Source organism: Ursus arctos, unplaced genomic scaffold (genome assembly GCF_023065955.2).
Source record: "Ursus arctos isolate Adak ecotype North America unplaced genomic scaffold, UrsArc2.0 scaffold_8, whole genome shotgun sequence".
Lineage (NCBI taxonomy): Eukaryota > Metazoa > Chordata > Mammalia > Carnivora > Ursidae > Ursus > Ursus arctos.
The window spans coordinates 35,544,343-35,563,742 of NW_026623100.1; the positions used below are offsets into that span (position 1 = coordinate 35,544,343).

General features: G+C 51.6%; 1 protein-coding gene across 2 annotated transcripts in view; it reads right to left on the reverse strand.

The window, feature by feature from the left end:
* Positions 1–19,400, reverse strand: part of TGFA (transforming growth factor alpha) — a 102,802-nt gene that overhangs the window by 61,567 nt on the left and 21,835 nt on the right. For both annotated transcript variants that reach the window (XM_057309315.1, XM_057309314.1), the window contains exon 2: positions 6,293–6,346. In XM_057309315.1, coding sequence (XP_057165298.1) covers positions 6,293–6,346 — 54 coding nt within the window. The remainder of the gene's footprint in view (positions 1–6,292; positions 6,347–19,400) is intronic.

Here is a 19,400-nt window from a genome sequence, read left to right on the forward strand (position 1 = left end):
AGAACTATAAAAATTAGGTATACGTGGAGGGGGAATGTTTAGGTCTAGAAAGATTTATGGCACTTTAAATGTCTAAGTTCTTACACTAAAGAAATCAGACCTGGAAATGATAGAGAGTGCAATACAGGTACGTTTATACAAGCAAATGGTGCAGAGTGCCAGTTGGTAGGAGTCCATTCATAACTAAAACAAGAATATCATGAATCATTCCTTGACCCTCCTTCATAAAATGTACTCTGGAATTCTCTGTTCTAAACTGTCCAATCTCATTTTTTAAAAATGTTGGCTCTGACCCACTAAAGTGATTTTGTGACTCATGGTTTGAGAAGATACTGCCTAATTTCACTGATGGGGAACTGAGGTTCAGGGGTGTTGAAGAACTCTACTAAGGTCAGACAGCTCGTGAGTCAGAATACAAGCATGGATTCCACATCCTATGTCCTGTCTGCTACCCTGAGCAACCTTCCCTCTCATCCAGCATGGTTTCCTTTGCAAAAAGTAGAAGGTGAAATGAGGAACTAGATGACAAGGATAAATCCTAGAGAGGAAAGGAAAGAATCCCTCATTTCTTCCTGAGGCTCCACGTTCTTCCAAACATTCTCTGAAGCAAGAAAGTCCCAGCACACACAGGTGTATGCACTTTTTTCCTGTACCAAGGCATTCCCACATCTCCTGTGTTACAGACACATACTTGGAACAGTGAACCGTGTACCTGGGTAGAACACGTGAGCCTTCTAATTTTAGAATGACTTCAGCTCCACGTGGGAAAACTCCAGACAATGGAACGGGGAAGCAGTTTGCAGTTCTGAAAAGCTTTTGTTAGGTGAGATGAGCAATAAACAGATCTCTTGCTTGCTGGCAGACCCACGTTCTACCTGTTTCCCAAACAAGTAACGCCTTCAAATACTTTTCCCTCTGATCTGATTTCCCTCCTTCTGTGCACCCCCAGCCACAACTCACCCTCTCTACAGAGTTAACCCCAATATCCTCACCCAAATCTGACCACCCTCTCCCCGAGCCAGTGAGCCTGGTGACCTTCTCCATGAATACCATCACATGACATCTTAGCCATGTTCCTTCACCACCGCCTCGGAAAAGTCTCCCAGACACTCACAGAAGCAAGCCTTCAAACACTCCCCTGTTCCAGCTGGGTGGGTAGACACAGGAGAGAGGAAGGAGAAGTTCAGAGGTTTCAAGAGGCATGTAGATCGAGCCAGGCAGATGGCAGAGGGAAGCCCAGAGCCTGCTGCCAGGTGTCTGAGCAAGGACCTCACCACACCCCTCGGCCATTACACTGAGTCTCATGAAAACATGAGAACCAGATGGGCGGCCTGGGAAATGCGCAACATTTCAGAGGGTTAAGCAAGGAGCCACCCAACAACTTAACCAGCTGCGTTCTGTCCCTTTTAAGGGGTATTAAAAGGTGCCTTTTGAAGATAGGTCATAACTCCTTCTTCGGGAGGGTGTGACAGACGTTCTAGGCTGGAGCTGCTGCCACTGTCATTCTGCCTCCAGCTAGGTTTCTCTGCAGGCTTTACAAATGAACAACCAACCAGATAAAAATTTTCTGTCTTCACCCCCACACTATTGACTCGACTCCCAAAGCAACTATTTCCTAAATCACCTACTAAGCAGTCAGCGGAGGTGGACTTAGGTCATCGTGAGGCTGACATTATGAGCTCCCATGCTATCTTTTCATCGGTGTGGTGGGCTCCCTGAGCCCAAGGATGGAGAAGGACTGCTTCTTCGTATAGTCCCCGCAACTAGAATTTTCAAACCTAAGTATAAAAGAGCATCTGACTCCAAGAGAGTGAAATACGCAGCAGTCACACTATTGCTTCCCTACCTAGAGTCCATGGCAGGCATCACCCATGCATCATGGCCATATTTCCTAAGAGCCTGAAGGCAGCCTCATAATCCCTCTCAATAAAGCCCTCCAAGCAATCTCTACCAAGTTATCAGAGTGGTCATGTGAAAAATCTTACAGGCTATTCCTGATTCGAGTCCAACAGATGAGTAGACTCAGACCCAAACGGGAGACAGATGGACAGCTTGCCCAGGGGCTCGGCAAAAACAGACCAGCTGGACCCAATCCCCAGATTCCTGACCTCCAGCCTAAGGCGTGCATCTCTCCAGTATCCCACTCAAAGTGGATGTCTGAAAAGCATTTACTGACAACAATAATGCCAGTTTCCTATGCCTCTGGCATAATTTACCCTTCACATTTGGGGATCTAAGAGAGGAAGACTAGAAGAAAACAATGAAACTTCAACAAGAAAGGCGAAGGGCAACTTTCAAGTAATAAGATCATGGAAATTTTTTTTTCCAAAAGCACAAGAAAGCCACGTGGGATCAGCCCCACGTTCCCTCAAGTTCATGCGCCACCTTTCACTGGCACACAGAATTTACAATTTTCTCTCCATGCTGCTCCATTGAAACGTTAGAGCTGAATCCGGAGTGTGCCTGTGCTCCAGGACTAGCATTTAAGAATGTTTCAAAACTTTCTTATGTCCATCACTGTTTCTCATTCTTGTCAACCCTTAGAGTGGAGAGACTTGCACATTCGTGGATAAAGCCTTGTATAGCTTCTGTCCTACAACAACCCATCTTTACACCTAAACGGATCGTTCTGGGATTTAGTCAGGGAGCCCAGCCACGTCCAGGGCATAAGGGGTTAGGAGGGACTCAGACGTGCAAGTCAGTCGCCCGGTCTATTAAGGAGCACACTTAACAAAAACAGTGTTCGCCCAAAAGGAAATATAAAGCAAAAGGTGAAAACATTAAAGGAAATGCAAATTAAGTGAGGTAAAACGAAACACCGAATGCGGCATCATCCACCCTCCAAATTTAAGGATCTAACAAGAAAGGATTACTGTTGCTTTTGTTGGTGTAATGGGACTACGGTTTTGTTTTTTTAAAAAAAACCCTTACCTGTGAGCTAGAAGTACCACGCACAAGTGAAATGGACTTTGCTTTAAAAATATCCCAGCAGGGGCGCCTGGGTGGCTCAGTCATTAAGCGTCTGCCTTCGGCTCAGGATGTGATCCCAGTATTCTGGGATGGAGCCCTGCATCAGGCTCCTTCACTGGGAGCCTGCTTCTTTTTCTCCCACGCCCCCTGCTTGTGTTCCCTCTCTCACTGGCTGTCTCTCTCTCCAATAATAAATAAATAAAATCTTAAAAAAAAAAATCCCAGCAAAGGAAGAAAATCAAAATGGTGCGAGAATAGAGGAAAGAAAAATGGCTCATGATGCTAACTGCTGAAGCTGGGTGATGGGTGTACGGGGACTGATGTTACTATTATTTCTCTTCTGTGTATAAAGATTTCCATAGTACACAGTAACAAATCGTTTTACTTATTGAATTAGGCAGGAGTTCAGTACGCAATCCAATGTTCAGGGTGGTGAGTGTGGCTGGTGGGGTGGTCCCCAGTTTGCACTGCACCCACAACAGGATTTCAGTTATGTCTGGTAGGGACAGAGTGGGGGTGGTCAAGGCCTCCCAGGGCCTGAGGAATCTTCAAGGAGAAGGAAGGTCACCCTAAAGGAAGAGGAAGTTGGGCAAACAAGCCTGATTCAGTCGCAAAGCCCTAGCCCTTGGAGAGGTGGCTCTGACACCATCCCTGCCACGTAGACGGTCCCCTCGCCCAGCCCTCTCTGGACTCCTCTCTGGGTCCAGTGGGGCAGGGTGGAGAATAAGTAAAAATGCAAAGAGCTATTCCATCGAGCTCTCTGGGGCCCAAGTCCCCTAGCTAAGTGACCTATCAAACAGTAAGGCAGAGGCCAGACAGGCAGCCCACTTCCCTTCTCCACAGCTCTGGGATCTCGAGGCTCCCCGGACGCTAGAAGTCGTGGCACTGCCCCCTCTCTCACCCACCACGCTGGGCTACAGAGCGGCCCTCAGGCCGTTAGAGGGTAACGTGCAACACAGTAGGGCGTGACGAGTTTGTGAAGATATATCATAAAGAGGAAGAATAAATATCAGGTACTTGTTGATGTCAGAGACATTCTCATAAAAGCAAGTCCAGAAAGATGGAAGAGAAGCTGGTCACTCGTGCAGCAAGTCATTTTGGGATGAATACAGCAGGTCTTCCCATGTTTGCTCAGGAGAGACTGGGAAACCTCCAAGGGGCCCTGGTAGGAGCCAAACCTGAGGCAAGAGGCTCAGGCAGGACACCCCTAGGCCTCTCCTGTCTGTACAAATGGATGGAGATGGGGAGGAGGGTGAACGGGCCAGGAGCACCTGGTTGCATCAGCCTCTGCCATTGCCAGATGGAAGTATCAGCTCTGCCATCGCTGCAACCTACCACCTGCGAGTGACTCAGCCAAGAACCTGGCGCTCTGCCTACTGGGTCCTGCAGTGAGGACCGGGGGGGGGGGGGGGCTAAGAAGGCACCTGGGGGTAAATGCATCCTAGGAAGAGAGACGGGGCAATTCTGAGACCAGCGTGGTAGAGTCACAAACCAATGCCCCCACTTCAGAACCCCAATATATTCACATCCGAGCCCTTTGTGACGGGGGAGGTAATTAAAAAGTGGAAACTCTGGTAGGTCTTGGACCTCAGAAGCACTGCTCTCAGACAGGCACACCCTTTCGCCACACATAACTCAGAGGAAGTAAAGCATTTCCTTCTGTGGCATCGTGGGCCACCAAGTGGCTTGGACACCTTAAGGGATTAGCTGCATCAAGGATAACCGCTCCAAGGGGGAGAGTGTGGGGCCAGTGGGAGTGGCAACCTCCCCTCCAGTGTGTTTGGAGGGTGGAAGGTGTGGAAGGGGAGAAGGGCAAAGTACCAGGGACACTGTGAGCTTGTTTAGAGAATTTATGAATACATAAGAGCCACCCCCGTCCCCGCCATATGCACCTTTCTGAAATAACCAGGGACAAGCAAAGCAGCAGGGGTCCCCCGCACTAACAGGTGGGAGTACACGCCACGTCAACAAGGGAATAGCGAAACTGGCAGACTCATGCGCTGCTGGCATAAAAGTTAGCTCAATTCACTTGGAGAGCTATTTGGCAATTTGTTACAAGGGTCATAAATATATTTATTCGTGCTCCCAGAGACATACCCTGAGGAAAGAATCCAAAAGAAGGGAAAAGCTTCTAGGCATGAAGAGGGAGCATCGCAATTGAACCTGGAGGCAACATAAATATCCAACAGAGAATGCTTCATTGAATTACACATGTCCATCTTAGTGGAACATCATGACATTTTTAAAAAGATTAATTTATTTATTTGAGGGAAACAGAGAGCACGAGTAAGCCAGCACGCATGGAGGGACAGAGGAAGAGAGAGAGAGAGACAGAATCTCAAGCAGACTCCTGGCTGTGTGTGGAGCCCAAAGTGGGGTGCAATCTCACAACCCTGAGATCGTGACCTGAGCCAAAACCAAGAGCTGGATGCTTAAATGCACCATCCAGGCGCCCCAAACATGACACATTAAAAGGATAAACTTCAAGACTTTCCAGCAACATGGAGAAAAGAACAACTTGAAAACTCGAGTTTAAAAAGCAGGAGTCACAACACCTGGCACGTGTTGTGAGGAGCACTGGATGTTATACGGAACTGACGAATCGTTGAACACTACACCGAAAACTAATGATTATACACTGGCTAACTAAACATAAAAAGATAAAATAAAATAGATGAAAAAATAAAAAGCAGGAATCAAAATCGTCTCCTTACTACAACTAACGGCTGTATAAAAATATGAGCGCCCCCAGACAAAGGCTAACAACAGCACGCGACGTGACAGCGGACGCTTCTGCAGTACTCTGGCGAGGAGACGCTCCCCTTCCACACTTCCCAAACCTCCCAGTATGCTGATCTAGGATCTTTGAAATGAAATAAGGGAAATATTACTAGACGTGTCACAAGATAAACCATAACATAACGAAACAAAGATCACCAGGCAGAAGCAGACAAAGGGCTCGGGACCCTGGGCTCCTCTTTAGATACGTGATGGTGTGAGCTGGGAGACTGGGGTGGTCCCGAGCTCTCGGGTCCTGTAGGCTCCACTGTCCAGCACCCTTGCCCACAAGGACTGTCTGGACAGAGCTGAAAGAGGACAAGCCTTCGGGGAGGGGGAGCAGCCCCCTGGGCCCTGCAACGAAGACCCCCTCAGGAGCGCAACTGGGCCCCTGGTGCGAAGGGCAGCTGGGTCGCAGGGGACAGCCCTGTGTGAGCGGAAAGGGCAGGAGCCCCGCAGGAGGCTCGGAGGGCAGGCTCCACCCACCAGCCGAGGTCTGCTCCCATCCATCGCATACATCCCCCACGGAGGGGACGGGACTCACCACTCAGAGCGGACGTGCTGTTCTCCAGGGCCTGGCACACAGCCAACAGGAGACCTGCGTGGGGAGAAGAGAGGAAAGGTGAGAGTCTGCTTGGCAAACTGCTTCCAGGACTTGAGGGCAGGCCCCTTGAAAGGTAAAGACCAGGCAGTTTTACGGAGAGGCCGAAAGGCAGGCCTGGCCACATAACTTGGGGGGCTCAGTGCAAAAGGAAAATGTGGGACCCCTATTCAAAAAGCAGCAAAAAAAGTGCCATTAAAGGTACTCAATATAAAGCTTTTACCTTCCTTCCATGGTCTCTCTCTACCTGTTCTGGAGTTTTTTTGTTTTTCTAATACTGTATACTTTTTTTTAATTGTAAAGAAACACACGTAAGATTTACTGCCGTCACCATTTTTAAGTGTGCAGTTCAGCAGCATTAAGCACATTCATGTTGTTGTGCGTGTCATGATGGCTGTTTCGCTGTGTATGCCGCCTCTCTCTGAGATGTGAGCATCCTTTTAGGCTGAGCACCGCACCTCACAGGCCACCAGCCACCGCAGGGGCGAGTGTGCAAGTGCACAGGTGACTGCCACGGCTGGTTTCCCTTCCCGCCAGCAGCTGGACAATGTGCCGTGACCCAGCCAGGGCAGGGCCATCTAGACAGGTCTTTCTTCTTCCCAAGGACTCCGACTGAGGCAGACAGCTGACCCCCAAGGGTATTACAACGTCTGTTTCTGGATGCATCGGGTACCTGGATAGGGGTAGGGGAGAGCCTTGCCCTTGTCTAGTGACCCACTGAAGAGGCCATAGAGCTGCCAGCCTGGGATGGGGACAGCTGTCACCACGCCCTGTTCCAAGAGGCCGTGAGGTGCACGCACCTAACACCAACTTTTCTTGTGTCCGGGCCCTGCCAGGGGCAGAGTGTGGCAGCGGTGAGGCAGGGAGGTGGCAGTCAGTAGGATCATGGGAGCCAAGGCTCCAAGTCCCTAGGACACACTCCGTTGTCCCACTGGACTTCACTTACGAACTACAAATTCAAAGGTAAGACTATTAAGAATTTCAAGACTGCAACCACGCGGCATTAGACCTCAGCCTCGGGGCCCATGTGAGCACGGGGACTCGGTGAGACGACAGACGCTGCACGCTCACGAAGATGCCCCTGCCAGCAGCAGATGACTTTCTGTGCCCTCCCATTACAGTACCGGAGGTTTCTGGAAACAGCAGCAAAGTTCCAATAAAGAAGGAACCTCTTGGGAGTTATGCAATCAGCATGCACTAAATTAGAATGACTTCCTAAAACTGAAATGCAGAAAGATAGCCCAGTGGCCGTGCACAGGCCGGGCCACCTATGGGTTCGCTCACACGCAGCTGGACCCCGACAGCACAGAAAACAAGCAGAGTCGTGGGCTGGTACTGCTCCACCGCACGCGACTAGCACACACTCTTGCATGCAGGTTGTGAGGGCTCCTTTCCCCCTTTCCACTCAGGGTGTAGACACGGAAGGCCTGGAGTCTCCGGGGAGAAATGTATTTGGAACAGGGAAAGCAATCATGCTCAGGGCTTTCCTTTTGGCCTCTGAAAGAAGAAACATCACAGAAACGGCAGCCTGCTTTTCCTGGAGGTCTGGCATGGATTTCCCAAGGACCCCTACACAGCCCAGGAACCAGAGACTGAGGCTAGAGTAGGAGCAGCGGGCAAGGAGAGAAAGTGGGTGAAATCAAACGCCTTCCTCCATGCAATTTTTTCTTGCTGCTCATTTGGAAGCATGGCCCTTAAGGGTTCCTTGGAATCCACACGCCAAGCATCCGAGCGAGGCACTCCTGCCACGGCCAGATCCACATGGCCAGCTGGGGACCGGTCATGATCTGACTTTGCTGGTACTGCCACAAACCACTCCGGGCCAAAGTCAACCAGTGACCCGTAGTAACATAGAGAACATGGGGATTCTTTGCATAACTCTGAGGAAGCACCGTTGGCCTGTCACCAACTGTCCCCGAACCAATGACTTATCTTGCCACCTCCCTCCCCGGACCCATATCCTGTCAATCAGCGAAAGCAGAGCCGGTACAGTTCCTGGTCTCCATATCAACCGCTGCTTGAGCAAAGCCAAGACAAGAAAGCAAATACTGTCCAACTGCCACCAGGACAGCGCGGAGACGGACACCGACTCTGGCGTCTGCGGACGAGCCCCTCCCCCAGCTGCAGGGCAGGTTACTTCGCCCGCTCTCTTCCTCACCAGTCAAGCTACCAGCTGCCAAGCTCACAAAGGCATTCTGGGAACTCATCAGTTTGCAAAACCACCATGTTCCACAGATGAAAGACACTGGGTGTTTTGAGCAATATGGAGAAGAATAGTTCCTTTCTATACCTGCAAAATCCCACAGTAAACAACATAATGCCCTGAGCTGCTCCCTGCGATCTTGGTTCAGGCGCAACTTCTGTTGATGAGAGGTGAGGCCTCTGCTTTCCCGAGGGTCCCAGACCAAAAGACAGGGGTCAGACCTCTTTCACTGCCCCCCCCCCACCAGGTGGGGGTGCCTCTTACTGGACAGGCACCAGTTCCGAGCCCAGCATTCAGGGTTTATGTGTTAGTCAGTCATGATCACCCATGATGTGGCTCCTCCCAGCCTCCCTGCCTTCTGGTCCAGCCTCCGGAAACATGTGGTTTTTACAGGCAAGGAAATGGAGGCTTACAGAGGTGAAGAATTTGCCTAAGCTCCTGCAGTCAAGACAGCTCAAGGCTGTCCAAAAGCCCGTGCCCAGGACAGTGTTTCAGCATCACACCGCTCACCATCCTCTAACCATAGTCTGTCATGAAACACGGGCAGGTGTGTCTCAACAGCTACGACCCCCAAATGAGTCTGAACAATAAATTCAGCAGGCCTAGCAGCAAAGCTTGACCCCTCTGTTCTGAAGGCATCCACTGGAACTTTCTTGCTGCCTCCAGTTCCCCCCACTAGGAGCCAGGTCTGCCAAGGGGCAAGGGTGTGAACAGTCCAGACCCCCAGCTGCCTAATCTGCATAAGGCCAGGTGCCCAAATTGCCGGCCCCACAGCTGTGCTTGCAAAAGCCAGGCTGTGTGAAGGCCTTCCAGAAACCTGTGGCTCTGGTAGGCTCTGAGGCTCATCCGAAACACAGGCAATCCTTCCCTGGGGCACCTGTGTGCAGACGGTACAGCTGCCACACGCAGTGGCTCCAGGAAGAACACACACAGTTCAGATGGGGGCCTAAAGGCCACAGCCACAGGCTCCCCTCACCTGCCACGGGGCCCCACCAGCGGCCTCCCTCAAGGGCAGGAATCTCTTCCAGGCTGCTCTCGCCAGCATATTTCTGCTTAAGGAGCTCCAAAGAGGGGAATCCCTGGATCATGAACTTCAAAAAAGAAAAAAGGGGAAGTAGTGGGGGGGGGGGGACAAACCAGTGAAAGTGGCTCCCCCAACCACAGGAGTGGAAACCCAGGCCTGCCCTCAAGGGGGATAAGGGTTGCAGTGCTTATAATTCAGCTGTTTGCAACTTAATGTTTCAAACAGAAAGAATGTCAAAAAAGAGGCTAACATATTTACCTTGTGAATTCCCAGACCGAAGCCACCATGAAACCTGTCCACTGATGTGTCAATGGTAACTGCTGTTGAGAGGTGCCAGGCCCCTATCTCCCCTGGGCCACAGAGCAGCATCCCCCCACACATCCCAGTCCCTCAGTGCAGCCCTTCACTCATGCATGGGATTGGGACACCCTCTATCCTCTCCCACCCGTCAGCCTCGTGACCACCTCCTCTGGGGACACTCAGCTCTAGTGCCCAGATCTGGGAGAAGCATCCTTAGGCCCCTGGCAACTCCAGCGGAGTTGACCTTGCCCTGCTCTGGCACCTACGACAGCCAGTATTTGCTTCCCGGCTCTGACCCAGTCACTGTTTGGATCGTTGCTCCCCCCAGAGATCCAGAGTTCCACATCTCATCCATTTTAAGTTCCCACAGGCCAGGCTGCCTGAGTGAAAGGGTAGAGGGTAGGCTGTGGTGTCACGGAGATGTGGAGGGGGTGGCGAGAGGGTTCTGTAGATCCTTCTGGATAAAGGATACCCTGGATTTAAAGGAGATGCTGAAAAAAGACCCATGGGTAAAGGAACAATGCAGGCAGGGGAGAGGCGCAGAAGAGAATGTGGGTGCTGGGGGGAGGGCAGCCAGGATCCACCCCCCTTTCTCTCCTGCTGTAGTCAGGGCTGGAAGGTCATAGGGGACACAGCCTGAAGGTCATAGGGGACACAGCCTGGAGCTCAGAAAGTGGTGGGTGGTACTTAGAGAGAGTCTTACAGTTTGGCCTGAGGTTTACAGGGACACGCACAGGGCAACTGTGTGGGCACAAAAATGCGTGTGAGCAGGTCACGCAGGACCCAGGACCTACTGGTATGGCTTCTAAGGCCTCTTCCCTTATGAACTGCATTCCAATATTTAAGATTTACCTGCAAGCACAGCTGGATTTTATGTGCATAGCAAAAACTGTAATATTGTAGGACTTTATCAGTATTTTTAAATGCAAGAGGTTTTGATCCACGGGACGATGCTGGTTTCAGGGTAAGAAGTGGTTAGGAAGAAAGAAAAAGAGAACAAACGCGCTGCAGGTAGGACAAGGAGGGAGTCTGGTAGGACCGGGAACTAGGAGCTTGCCCCTGGCGAGAACACCCATAAATGTCATGGCTGAAAGCAGCCACCCGCATCCCCAACACCCCTGTGTAGGGAGCATGGCCCTCACAGTCTACGGTTTCTCTTCAAGGAAGAGGTGACAATTCACATTTGTCCCTGCTTACAGAGACATAGTGACACTTGCTTCAGAGGATGTCAGGCAAAGCTGCAGAGGAATCTGTGGAAGAACTGGCCAGACAGGATTAGGAATACTCTGGGGATAGCAGGGAGAGTTTAGAAATATGTGACACGGGAATGAATCATCCTGGGCAGACGGGCTTATGGGACAGAGGGCTCTTTCTTCCACGGTCCCAGCATCTGGAACACTGCTTTTAAAACACAGGTTGGACCCTGCTACCCAAGGAGAGAGCCTTACAGAGAATTTATTTGAAAGAGTTAGGGCCCTGTAACAGGTGGCGGGTCGCAATGCACAGCAAAGAAACCAGCGATGCAGGGAGCGGGCAGCTTTTAGCTACAAACCCACAGAGGTGAGGTCCTGACCCCTTTGCCCCAACAGAGCCATGACATGCAACAAGTGAAGCAGGAAGACCTTTCTATGCCAGTGGCAGGTGGTGGAGGGAAAACCACTAGGGCCTGATTGGTCTCCTGAGCTCCCTCCTGACATGATTCAGTCACGGAATTACCACAGCGGCTGACAGCTTTAAGTAACAGCTGTAACATTTGCTCGGGCACTTACTCCATGCCCTGCAGTCTCGCTCGAGAGTCAATGCAAGCCCCAGGAAGTGGATACCGTCGTGCTCCCATTTCGGAGGTAAGAAAGTAGAGGTACAGGAGATTAAGTAACCTGCCCAAGGTCACCTAGCTTGTAAGTGACGGCCATTGCAAGCTCTTGTCACAAGGTCCAGTGGGCCCCACTTTGCTTCTGCTTCTCCTGTGAAGTACAAAGAACACAGACATGCTAGAAAAGACCACCGCCTCCTCCTCTCTCCTGCAGAGAAGCCGGGTATATGTTGTGACACAGGGAACACAGGCTCACAGGGAGCCCGGAGATGAGGGTCAGATGGTATGAATGGCGTCACCCTTAGCCAATCACTTCACCTCTCTCAGTCTTAGGCTGTTTATCGTTAAATGACAGAGTCGGGCCAGAATGTCTGCCAGTCCATAGAGTCCAGGCATCTATGAAGATACAGGGTTGTCCAGCCATCCAGCCAGGGACGGGGGGACACAATGGCTCCATTCCAACACTCCGTAGGTGGATCCCCACCTTGAAGAAGGATCAGACAAAGTAAAGCCTCCGTGTGCTTGTTTCAGCCAGCGAGCTTGGTTTATGGTAATTTTGTCCTTCAATTTAGCATGGCGTTTACATCAAATATCGGAAGACAGTGAGACCCAAAACTGGACCCTAAACAAGCACTTTCTTTCTTTTTTTTTTTTTTTTAAAGATTTTATTTATTTATTTGACAGAGATAGAGACAGCCAGAGAGAGAGGGAACACAAGCAGGGGGAGTGGGAGAGGAAGAAGCAGGCCCATAGCAGAGGAGCCTGATGTGGGGCTCGATCCCATAACGCCGGGATCACGCCCTGAGCCGAAGGCAGACGCTTAACCGCTGTGCCACCCAGGCGCCCCTGAACAAGCACTTTCTATCTTTACGTTTTCAACACAGTCTTGATAACATACTCCAAGCTCACAACCCACGAGGGAATGCACTTGGGTCAGTGAGCTTGGGACTCTCCGCCGCCCCTCCTAATGACCCCTGGGGTGGCCGTAAGTGGCAAAGTCCACCTTGATGAGTCTAAGGCAACACCTCATGATTATGACATCATGGAGAATAAGCCAGTGTTACCTGAAGGCTCATAGGTATTTTCCATATCCATCTCAGTATATCTGCAGATGGGAAAAAGCCAAAGTATTCAGGATGAACCTTCAGGGTCAAGGAGGAAGACATGAGCAGATGGGCGTCTCGACTGCAAGGTCTACCATTTCTAATTCTGACTCAGGGTCTGTTATGGCAGAGCAGAAAGGAGCCTTGCGCTCAGAACTGGGTTCAAATCCGAGCTCTGCCATCCCAACTGTGAGACCTTGGGTGTGTTATCTAACCTTATCGAGCCTCGGCATCCTCATTCATAAATAAGGATGACAACTCCTCACATGGCTTCGGCAAGGATTCAATGCAATAAAATGGAGTACACATAGCCAGAGAAAAATAGAATCTTCCATACGAAAGCAAAGGCAGATGAGGATGGGCTGCCAAAGTCGCCATACTGATCGCATGTTTCCACAGACGCTATGCCTCCAGCACCCTGACCACTCTCCAGAAGCCTGTACCTCAAACCATGTGTTCAAAAATAAACTCATCTCATCCCTGACCTGTTCCACCTCCTCCTGGCTTCTAGGTGGGTCTGAGGACCCGAGAGCCACTGTCTACCCCTCCCTCCCCTTTACCCCATATCCAAGCCCAGGCCTCCTCCGCAGCCTGCCTCCACATCATCTATCTCATCCATCCCCCCCACCCCGCTGCATCCCTACTGCCAATGCCCCAGTTCAGGCCTCATCATCTCTCCTGGGCTATCACAATAGTTGCCTGACTGGTTTGCCTGCCAACAGCGTTTTTACCTTTGCTCCTGCTGCCAGGGTGAGTTTCCTGAAACACTTGCTGGACCATAGCACTTCTTTCCTCTCAACTCCCCACAGGCTTCCTGCTCACAGAACCCAGTCTCCAGTCCTGAGCAGAGATGGGAGGTACAGAACCTGGTCCCAAACCCCATTTCCACCTGCTACTCCCTCTGGACCCATGGACTCCAGCTGCCTGTCATAGTTCCCTTTTCCCTGCACACGACCTGCCCTCCCTTGGCTTGGAGCTATGGGCTCACGCGACCCGGGTCCAGACTCCAGTCCCTGTGGCTCTGTGGTACTTAACTGCCTGAGCCCTAGTTTTCTCTGCTGTAAAAAGAGCTGAAGATAGCTCTTTGCTGCACAGGGTTGTAATAAAGATTAAATGGGGGGAGGGGACCCATGGAAAACGTGTGGGATACAGAGTGGCACATAATAAACACACAATGCATGGAGCTACCACCGAGAGTTGCCGGAATATTCTGATCTCTCAGGTTGGCACGTCCCTCCCCATTCCTCCAACCGTGGAAGTCAGAATTGCCCCTCGAAGCGCCACCCAAATGTCAGAAATAATCAATTCTTCTTCAGAGCAGGCCTTATTTGATTCTGCCTTGTAATTTCGAAGTTTTCCCATCTTCTCGGTCTCCCCCTCCGGTGCGGCCAGGAACCATATGCGGCTCATCTGTACCCCCCCACCGGGCACCATGCCTCATGCCTAGTTAGGTCTTTGACGCATGTCTGTTGAACTGAGTTTCTCTAAGAGGTCACCAGCTTGAAAACCGAGTGGAGGGGTGAGTGCTGAGGGTGTGCGGATGGGGCATGGGAAAACCAGCTGATCCTCGAAATTCCTTCCTCACGTCTATGGTAGGCCCTCCAGAGACACAGCTCTAACTCCTGGTTCTCATTCTGATTTCGGCGGAGACGAACGACTCTGGAAACGTGGCACCCGGGCATGCATTCAAGTACTTGCTGAGCACGCTACACGGCCGACTCCGGCCCAGGTGCCGCAGACCGAGAAAGGCCTAAGAGTGCCTTCTCTTACAGTGTCCACAACATACCCTTCCTATGAGAAGTAATGCTCCCAGTTCCTGGCGAGCCATTCCCACTGCACTCCGTGATATATGTCTGACCGCACTATCATTCCTGGGCGGTGAGGGGAGTTAAAATGTGTCTTTTTTTTTTTTTTTAAGATTTTACTTATTCATTTGACAGAGAGAGAGCGCGCGCATGCACGCACAAGCAGGGGGAGAGGCAGGCAGAGGGAAAGGGAGAAGCAGGCTCCCCGCTGAGCAGGGAGCCAGATGTGGGGCTCGACCCCAGGACCCTGAGCCGAAGGCAGACACTTAACTGACTGAGCCACCCAAGCACCCCTCTGTCTTCTATTTCAATAATGATGTGAACTAGCCTCGGTCGAGGAGAGGAGTGCGGAGTGCCATCCTTCTCTGGAGCCGGGAGGGAGTCTCCGGAACCCATATGCCAAGATGACCCTGACTTGCTTGGGCACCTGCTGACAGACTCCAGAGAGGTTCATTTTCACATGCTTAACTCATTTTGTAGGATTTTCATGAAAACTTTATGAGAAAACAGGAAGACCTGCCCTGGTGACCACAAGGAGGAGGAGACAGAGTCAAGAGGGGGCCAGCGCCGAGTGGAATGGCTTGGAGCAGCAGAGGGCCAGCCCCAGGACTGCGTGCTGAGCTCTACACGCCCAGGGGCTCTTCGAGCAAAGGCAGGACTTGCCACAGGGGTTCACAGTCTAGAGGATGAGACGCAACTGAAGCCAACACACTTACGTTCAGCAAGTTTCTCTCATGTTCCCTATTCAAGCCCTTTGCTCCCCCCAAATGCATCTACCTGGTTCAGTGTCCTAAATGTCCTCATTCTTTCTGCTGCCCCAGCCCCTTGGACCCAGCCTTCGGGGCACACTAGACCCCGACGTCCTCCACAGCACCCTCCTGACCTCTCCAGCAGGCACGCCCTCTCCTTTCGCCCTGGACACGGTCAGTCCCGTCAGCGCTGGGTGGGAGCAGGGCCCACACAGTCACTCACGTGAGCCGGCCCCATTGCGCTCCCTCTCTCGGCCCAGACCTCATCTCCCGCCATGTCTGGTTTAGGAGAACTGGTTCCGGTGTTCCTTCCCCTACCTCAAGGGGCAAATGGGAATATTTGCAAAACGCTTTGAGCTCTTTACACTCGAGATCTTAATTAATGCCCGGGCCTGACACCACGTGCACAGGCATCAGAAACCATGCAGCTGCAAAAGGTGATGTGTGCCCTTCCCGGCTTCTGGAAAGGCATGCAGAAGAAGGAAGGGCTAAATCAAAAAGCCAGAGAGACCCTCTCAGGAGGATGCGGAGGCTGCCCGCTGAGATACCTTTGTTTCTGAGATCTGGTGGGTGATTTCACACCTCACACTGCCACGCAGACATCTTCCTCTTCTAACAGCCCACCCACTTCCAAGCCTCCTAGAACCGCGCGGCCACTGATTTGGTGGTCTGACAGCACCCGCTCCTCTGAAGCAAACAGCATTCAGGGACAACGTATCTTTATCAGAAGATGGGCTAACCAGGAGGCAGCAGGCATCTCCTCTGGGCAGGAATGGCCCTGGGCCCGCTCCCACCCACACGGACCGATGCTACGCCCTTTTTTGTGGGGAGGAAGCAGTCGTCTCTTGGGCAGAGCTAAAGCCTTAGCAAAGACCCGGGCCAAGGGCTGGGTACTGAGTCAAACTTCCTTTGCCAGCAGGCCTGCTCCCGCGCTGGCTGGCGGAGGGCCCTGTCCGGGCACTGCGGGGCAGCGGGGTGAGGATCACGGAGCCCTCCCGAGCCTGCTGGAGATCCCCGGGTGCTGAATCACCAACAGGCTCAACCAGGGCCGAGGTCTGCGACCGCAAGCCACTGTGCCAAGCTGAGGCGCTCCGAAACCTTGTGCCAGCTGCCTGACACCGATTTGAGGCATCAAAGCGGCTGTGGAAAGGGCTACGCTTGACTTTCCCAGAGTCCCAGAGGAGAGAAGGAGTGGGGGAACGGGCTAGAGACCAGGCCAGGATGAAGCGGAAGATGCAGTGGTCCTACCTGCAGGGCTCAGTTCCCTCAGTACTGGGACCAGGTGGGCCGAGACCTGGCTGCCAGGAAATTCAGAAATCAAATGCCAGCTCTGGCAGTGTCCCCCGGGACCTTATAATTCCCCCCTCCCTCTCCACGGAGGCCCATGGCCATGTCTCAGTTTCCCCTGGCCTTGTGGCCCCAGAAGGTCCATCTGCCAGGCCCAGGGTCAGCAGTGGCTCGGCTTGGACCTTCGACCAGCAGAGTTAGCCTTTCAGCAGTCCCCACAGAGCCCGGCCAATCCTTCAGCTATGTCACGGCCATAGGTACACACCATTCACTGCAAGTGGCTTGGAAGGCTATGTACCAGGAGGAGATAAAAAAAAAAAAAAAACAAAAACGCAATCCTTGAACTCTGCCCCATTTCCTCCATGCGAATAGCTTGGTGGTGACAAACTCTTCCCTTCCTGATGCTTCACTCGGGACACCCCCAGAATCACCCTGCGAAAGGCATTGCGATGCTTGGGCCAAGATAAATACCAGTGTGACTTGGAAGAATTTCAGATCGATGCAGCATCAGCCTGGGAAGGGGTGGTGGATGGAGGGGACAGCCAGCCTTGCACCAATGCTAATTACCAATGGCCAGGCCTCCATTGTGTTCTGTGTTCTCAAGGCTGGCCACAGAACACCCCTGAGGAGAACTCACTTGATCAGATGGGGGCCACTGATTGAGAAGCAGGGGCTAAACAGGGGCTAAATAGGTTCCCAGAACCACAGATTCGTAAGAGTTAAGGGGAAAACAACCTGAGGTTCTTGTAACCTTACATTTCTCAACCCCCATCACACTGCTGACTGGGAAAATGTCTACGTGCTTTTCCTTGCACCCTGGAGAGGAGGGGCAGGAGGAGAGGAAGAGGGGAGAATGGGTGAGAGAGGGCCCGGGGGACAAGTGCAGGTACCAACTGCTGAAAAGGGTCCAGACAAGGAGAAGGCAGGAGGTGCTGGGTTGACAACCTTGCATGGGGAGACCCTGAGCTGGCCACCCCTACCGTGGGGCCCTCACTGCTGGTAGTTCCCCCTAGGGGGCCTCTGGAAACTCGTGGGGTAGCTTCTGATGGTTGCAATGACTGGGGGGCACTCCTGGTATTTAGGCAGTAAGAGCAGGGATGCTAAGTTGAGGTAATGCACAGGATTTTGTCCTGCGTAAGATGCTCAGTGCACCCCCATTGAGAAATCCTGCTCCCCACCAGGGATAGTCCCTTCCAGCACAGGACATTCAGCCTCCAATTGCACATGCGCAGAAGTACCCAAACTCAGAGGAAATGGACCAAGCCGGAAGTCACGTGAATGGATGGTGGCACTCATTAGAGCCTGGTGAATGGTCTTCGGGAAGCTCGTGGGGGGCGTGGGGGGGGGGGTCCTGCTGATCTGCCTGCTCTCCTTTAACTGGGATGCTCCCTTCCCCCTTCGCAATTCCCTGTACTCTTATGTTCATCTGTCTCTCTGCACTAACCCGGAGCACTTGGGTTGCACGATATGAAGCCTACCTATAAAGTAACGAGACCGACAAAGCACAAACAGCACCCACTCCCAGTGTTTTACAGTCATGGGCTTCCAAAGAGACTCCCAGAAGCCCTAAGGGGGAGGAACTGATAGAAGGAGGGATGTATTCTCGTCTCTTGGCCCACTGCCCAATTTTAGGGCCCCTGACAAATTTCCCTTGGCCAATGTGGATTCTTCCAGACGCAGGGGGCACAGCCATTCAGTGAATGCCCCCAAAGCACTCAGTCATATGGGCCAAGTCTTGTCTGCCTCCAGGACACAAACAGTAAGGAACAGGGCATGCCTGTCCCTACATTTCTGGGGTGGAGAGCATCACGTACCTTTTCGTGGTGTCAACTTAAAGCATTTTAAAGGAAGACGAAAAACCTGGGAAGACAAAGTAGCTCTTCTCTTTTTGGAAATGGGAATGGGATCTCTCCCCCCAATCTGCTCCTGCCCCTTTCCCTATTTACTTTTTTGAACTTTTGGAGGGAGAGAAGGGTAGAGAGGAGAAGCAAAAGGGAAGAGGGAACAGGGAAAAGAGGACATTTTCTACTAGGATGGTTCAGCTCAGGCAAGAATAGGAGAATGACAGAACAATGTGGGTGGCAGCCTGCACGTTTAAATCCCAGATAGGAGCGCAGTGAGAAGGGGGTCTTGATTAATATTCAGTGTATTCCCAAAGCATTGCCTAGAAAAAAAATTGGACTCCTCTTAGAAGAAGGTGGTATAGGAAGCAAAACCAGCTGGTGAGATGGTATAGCTACTTTGGTGGACAGCTGAGTGGTTTGTGGCAAAATAAAACATCAGAGAAGCACATGGTCCAGCAACAGAGTTTCTTGGTATTTACCCAAGTGATTGAAAACTTAAGTCCACAGAAAAACCCACACACGCTTTTAGTGGCTTTAGATGAATGGATAAACCGTGGTACCTCCAGACAATGGAATATTCAATACATAGTGTTAAGTGAAATAAGTCCATCAAAAGAAGCTCTAAACTGTGTGGGAGTCCACCTATAGGACATTCTAGAAAAGGTAAAACTATGGAGGCTGTAAAAAGATAGGTGGTTGCCAGCGGTTTAGGAGGAAGGCAGAGATAACTAGGGGAAGACAGGGGGCTTCTGGCGGAGCAACTTACTGTGTAAGCGGGGGATCCGGGTCACTATACATTTGTCAAAACTCCTGGAACGTACAACACAAAGAATCAGCTCTGGTGTACACTAGGGACTTCAGCTTAAATTTAGTTGGAAAAAGCGTGAACTTTTTTGGGGGGGAATACCACTTTTATTAGCAGT